The sequence below is a fragment of the Elephantulus edwardii genome, unplaced genomic scaffold (genome assembly GCF_000299155.1).
Source record: "Elephantulus edwardii isolate Elephantulus edwardi_28Jun2011 unplaced genomic scaffold, EleEdw1.0 scaffold00238, whole genome shotgun sequence".
NCBI lineage: Eukaryota > Metazoa > Chordata > Mammalia > Macroscelidea > Macroscelididae > Elephantulus > Elephantulus edwardii.
The window spans coordinates 2,178,233-2,184,572 of NW_006399988.1; the positions used below are offsets into that span (position 1 = coordinate 2,178,233).

Below are 6,340 nucleotides of genomic sequence, written 5' to 3' on the forward strand. Positions count from 1 at the left end.
GCAGGGCCAACATGAAGACTTAAAAGTCTTAGGGTGACCACCATTTTAAATCTGAATTCAGAAGAGCTCATATATAACAATTCTACTTATATTTATTTGTGCATTCTATTTACCCACTTGATTGTTACAGGATTAATATTAATGCATAATCCAAGAGGCAAACATAGCAGAGTCTTTTGTGCGTGCTCTTCCCTGATAGTGTTTTGAAAAGCAAATTTTTACCCATTGCTTATTCACTTAATTTTGTAACATAAAGCTTAATAAATGCGAGTGTCTACAAAATTTTTTTAAAAGTCTTCAAAAAGACTCAAAGAACTTTCTTGAGTGAATTGCCTTCCCCATGCTTTTCCTGTTACAAAGTAGTTGCTTCTTAGTGTCTTTGTAGAGAAGGAAAGACTTTTGGTTTGGGTTCCCCCCCTCCTCTGGACAGAAGAGTTCTATTTACAGCTTGCTTAAGGAGCCTGGACAACTTCTCCCTCAGAGGTGCCAGAGATTTCTCAGAGAACTTGCCCAGTCAGTCACATGGTTAGTCCAGATTTCTCCTCAGCTTTAAGACTGTGGAGCCACTACCTTTAGGGATAAGCAAGGTTTCCTGCAGAGATCACAGATTTGGGGGATTGCCAGCCACAATGACAGACCGAAGCCCCTTTGAGACGGACATGCTCACTCTGACCCGCTATGTGATGGAAAAGGGGCGTCAGGCCAAAGGTACAGGAGAGCTGACCCAGCTACTCAACTCGATGCTGACAGCCATCAAAGCCATCTCCTCTGCAGTGCGGAAGGCTGGCCTGGCCAATCTGTGAGTCCTGGGGGTGGGGGACTTTGGGACCTGGCCTTGAAGTGATATAAGGACAAAATATAGTCATCATTATGGTCTCAAGCTCAGTAACTAGTGGCATCAAATGATTTATTGAATTCTCATGACCTAATTTGCACAGGGAAATTTTGTACAGAAAAACTGGAGCAAGGTGTTGTCATGGTGGAAGTTGATATTTTAAAAATCTTCTTTGCAGATGTAAACATTTTATTAGCATAACTTTTGCCAATATGTTACATAATAGATTTTATTTGGTTTATTCCAGCTCCTCGTAGCTCCATGTGTGTCAGAGTAGAACCTTGTTCCATTGAGTTTCAGTGGCTGATGTTTTTCAAAGTAGATCTTCAGGACCTTCTTCTAGATATCTCTGGGTGGGCATGAACCTACAACTTCTGCAGAATAGCAGAACATTTAACTGTTTGCCCAATCTAGGGACTTTACATCTATTTGGGACCAGGAATCATTCACAAAATCAAGATCTTCGCACAGTTAAGTCCTAAATATCTCTCTTGAAAGAAATCCGTTTCTGACTATTTTCCATATCTTCTCTGTGCTTCTTCTTCACATCTTCTCCATTTGGTGTCTAAGAAGTTAGCAAATACTTGTGTTGTTGTTAAGTGCCATCGAGTAATAGATGACTCATAGTGACCCTATGAATAAAAGACCTGAGTATAATTTTCATCGTTTCTCCAATTCCATAGAGTTTCCAGAGGCAAGCTATTTCAGAAGTGGATGCCACTTCTGCTTTCAAGCTTATTTTAGTCAGGGAGCTCCACCAAACACTGTCCACCATGAGTAACTATTATCACAGTTTATCTCTCTTACGCGTAACCCATGCACAGAGTGCATTACTTTTGTCTTCAGTTTCAGTCTGTAATAAAAAGATCAACTTTTGAGGGGGTGAGAAAGGGCAAGAACAGGTGGAGCTTTTTAGGGCAGTGAGGTTATTCAGTAGGATAATGTAAATGAGAACAAAAAATATTATAAATTTGTCAAATTTGTCCAAACCAAGAAATGGAAGAATAAATGGCTTAATATCAGGAAAGGTATACAATGGGATTGTATCCTTTCTCCATGCCTTCAATCTGTATGTTAAGCAAAGAATTTGAGAGGCTGGACTATATGAAAAAGAATGTGGCATTAGGATTGGAAGAAGACTCACAACTTCTGCTATGCAGATGACATGGCCTTGCTTCTGTAAGTGAGGAGGATTTAAAATGTTCGCTGTAGAATATCAAAGGCTACAGCCTTCAATATGGATATCATCTCAACATCAAAAGACAAAAATCTTCACCACTAGGCCAACAGGCGACATTATGGTAGATGGGGGAAAGATTGAAATTGCCGATAATTTCATTTTTCTTGGACAGGATTTAAGAAAACAAAAGATATGTTATATTAGGAAAATCTCTCAAAGTGCTAAAGGGCAAGAGTGTCAGTTAAACACTAAAGTATGCCTGAACAAATCCATGATATTTTCAGCTACTTTCTGTGCATGTGAAAGTTGAATAGTTAATAAGGATAGTAGAAGGAGAACTGATGCCTTTGTATTGTGGTGCTGGAGTTGGTGTTATCTGCCACTGACTTGACCATGACTCATAGCAACCTTCTGGATATTGGCTCTGAACTTTGCTCTATCCTGTGCCCTCCCTCCTCACCATCTCACACACTTGAGCTCAATATTATAGTCACTCTGTCAATCCATTTCAATGAGGGTCTTTTTCTTTTTCATAGCTTGATGCCTGACCCCTCTTGACAACATGCCCATATTATATGAAACACATTCACTATTCTTGCTTCTAAAAAAGAAAAACTGATCGCACTTTCTTCAAGACATATTTGTTCTCTTGGCTGTTGTTGTTATGTGCCGTTGAGTTGCTTGCAACTCATAGCGACCCTGTGTACAACAGCCCTAAGCTCTGCTCTGTCCTGTACCAATCGCACCGTCTGCGATACACCCATCCCGATTACCCCAGTCACTGAATCAATTCACCTCATAGGGGACCTTCCCCTTCTGTGCTGTCCCTCCACCCTACCAAGCATGATGTCCCTCTTCAAGGACCTGTCCCTCCTTGCAACATGTCCAAAGTATATTAGATGGAGCCTTAGAATCCTTGCCTCCAAGGAGCAGCCTGGTTTGACCCTTTCCAGGATGAATCTGTTTGTTTTCCTAGCAGTCTATGGTACCTTCAATACTCTTCTCCACTACCACAGCTCAAAGGCATTGTGCAGCTCTCTGATGCATAACAAGTGATAACAAAGACCATGGCCTGTATCGGACACACCCTAGTCTCCAAAAATACACCATTGCTCTTCAGTACTTTGGAGAGGTCCGTAACAGCAGACTTTCCCATGTTCTCTTGGCAGTCCAGGGAAAATTCAATACTCTTTTCCAAGACCACAAACAACTCAAAGTCCTCAATTCTTATATTATCTTTAATCTTTGTCCAAACTTCAGAGGCATAGCAAGTAATTAAAAAGAACATAGCTTGGATCAGGCACACTTTTTATTTAAATTAGTTTTGATGAAAATTTACAGAAACTTTAGATTTCCATTCATTCATTGTTGCACAGTTTCCTTCCTGTCCACCCCTCTCCCCTAGTTTGCTTTTCTCTTTGAAAAGTAAGAAAGAATTCTTTCATTGTTATACCGTCCCCCCACCCCTGCCAAGTCCACTCCACAATGCAGCTTTCAATCTGGGGATCAGGTACACTTTAGTCTTTAAAACGACATCATAGCTCTTTAGGACTCCGGAGATGTCCTTGTCAGCACATTTTTCCAAACCAGCACATCTTTTGATTTCTTGACCTCTGGGACAAAGGCGGTTGATTGTAGATCCAAGTAAAATGAAATCATGGGCAAATTAAATCTTTCCCCCTCTATCATAATATTGCCTGTTGGTCTGGAGGTGAATATTTGTATTTTCTTGATGTTGTGATGTGATCCATATATACAGCTGTAGTCCTTTATCTTCTACAGCAAGAACTTCAAAGTCCTACTCACTTTCTATGATCAAGGAGTGTCATTTGTATAACACAGGCTGTTGATGTTTTCCTCTAATTCTGATACCACATTCTTCTTCATAAAGTCCACCTCCTTGAACGATCTGTTTAGCATAGAGATGGAACTGTTGCTGATGTTCTTAGGTGCCATTGAGTTTAGTATGACACATAGAGACCCTACAAATGACAGATCTGAACCTTGTCCTATTCTATGCCATCCTCATACTTTCTGACACTAGAGCCCACTGTGTCAACCCACCTGGTTGATGGTGTCCCTCTTCTTCACTGACCTTCTTCTACCTTTCCAAGCCTCATGTCTCTCTCCAAGGAATAGCCCCACCTAACCTGAGGCAAAGCTTTATTATCTTTGCCTCTAAGAACACTCTGCCTGCACTTTCTCCAAGAGAGATTTATTTTGTTCTTTTTGCAGTTCATGAGATGTTCAGTGCTCAGGCTGAAAAAGTATGGGAAAAGGTTACATTTTTTTTTCCCATTTCGAACTATGCAGTGTTCCCTTGATCTGTTTGTACAACAGCCTGTTGGCCTAGGTATGGGTTTCACAAGAGCACAAGTAAATGTAATAGTATTTCCATTCCCCTCAATGTTAATAATAATTTATTCTGATACATAGAGTCAGATGCCTTTGGGTCCCCCCGCCCCAATTCCTTTGTATAGTCAATAAAGCACAAATTTACACTCTTCTGGTATTCTCTTTTTTCTACCAAAATCCATCTGACAACAGGAATGATATCCCTGGTGCCATAGACTCTTCTGAACCCAGCCTGAACTTCTGGCAGTTCTCTGTCAATATACTATTCTAGCCATGTTTTAATACTTTACAGCAAGATTTTTGCTTGCATTCATATTAATGATGTTGCTTGATAATTTTCACCTTCTACTGGATCATCTCTTTTGGGAATATAAATAAATATGGATTTCTTTGAGTCACTTGGCAAGGTAACTGTCCCCCACATTTCCTGGCACAACTTGGTGAACACATCCAGAGTTGCATCTGTTTGTTGGAATATGTCAGTTGGTATTCCATCAGTTCCAAGCGCTTTATGTCTTGATAATTTCTTCAGTGTAGCTTGAACAATTTTCCTTTATTATGGTTGATTCTTGATCATGTGCTACTTCCTGAAATGATCCCATGTCAGCCATTTCTTTCTGGTACAGTGACTCTGTGTATTACTTTCATCTTCTTTTCATGCTTCCTGAACCATTTAAGATTTTGCCCATAGCATCCTTCACTGCAACTTGAGGCTTGAATTTGTTCTTCAGTTCTGTCAGCTTGAGAAATCCAGAGTGAATTCTTCTCTTCATTTTCTGACTCCAGTTTACATTTTGTCATAATATTTTGTTTTGTCCTCTCAAACTGCCTTTTGAAATTTTCTGTTCAGTGTCTTCATTTTTTTCCCCACTTGGTTTTGGCTTCTCAATATTCTAGTGAAATTATTAGAGTCTCTTTCTGACATGCATTTTGCTATTTTTCCTCTTTTGTCTTTGTAATGACCTCCCTGCGCTCCCCCATGGATGATATCCTTGATGTCATCCCACAGTTCATTTGGTCTTCACTCAATACTATTCAATACTTTGAACCTGTTCTTGATATGGTTTTAAAGTCCAGATGGGATAAACTCAAGGTCTTATTTTGGTTCTTGCAGATTTGTTTTCATGTTCTTCAGCTTCAGTTTGAACTTGCCTATGAGTAATTGATGAGTAGTAGTTCCATAATCAGTATCTGGCCTGGTTTTCACAGCTGATACTGAGCTTCTCCAACATTTCTTTCAGGTGAGGTGACTTGAGGCTCATGTATAAAATCACCATTTATGATTTTTTTGTAATGTTGTTGTTGTTTTTGTTGATTACCTTTAAGTTGAGCACAACTCATAGCAACCCTAAGAACAAAAGTCCTGAAGCCCCTCTACAACTATGGACATTTATCAAAGTTTATCGAGTGTCCAGTGTGACTAGTGTCTCTTAAGTTTAGTTGTACTGTCTCCAAGGGAAGTTGACGTGTCCTGTAGAACTGGAAGACGCCTTCTTCTGCTGTTATCCAAGGTGACCTTGCCCAGTGCGGCCTTCTCCCTCCCTCTCTGGCCGGGTTTCGGTCAAAAGAAAAATGCCAGCAGTTGACGTTTTTGGAATCACAGAAGCCAAGAAAGCTTAAGATACAAGCTGTCAGATCATGGGTTGGACAATGGAAGATATTTTCTGAAGGGACTTGGCAGATGAGAAGGGTTATCCTGGTTGAGGGTGGAGCTGGGAAGTAAGTGGGTCAAGGCTGTGGGCTAAGGGTGGGGTCAACACTGTAATGCTTAACTCCACAATAAGGGATTTATCTTTCACTGCTTCACGAACTTCTGTCTCTCAGATACCCCTCTAAATCTGAACATTCAGATTAAGGCAGACTAGGAAGAAGGATTGGCCACCCACTTCTGAAATAGCAAGCCTCTGAAAACCCTATGCACAACACAACACACGCAGATTAACAGAAAGGGCAACCTAGGTAGAACTATC

The 6,340-nt window shown here is 40.4% G+C and overlaps 1 protein-coding gene across 1 annotated transcript in view; it reads left to right on the plus strand.

Annotated features, from left to right (window-relative positions):
- Window positions 1-589: 589 nt before the first annotated feature.
- Window positions 590-6,340, plus strand: part of LOC102876018 (fructose-1,6-bisphosphatase isozyme 2-like) — a 177,069-nt gene continuing 171,318 nt past the window's right edge. Inside the window, exon 1 of the mRNA XM_006898872.1 lies at window positions 590-799. Coding sequence (XP_006898934.1) covers window positions 630-799 — 170 coding nt within the window. The 5' untranslated portion in view covers window positions 590-629. The remainder of the gene's footprint in view (window positions 800-6,340) is intronic.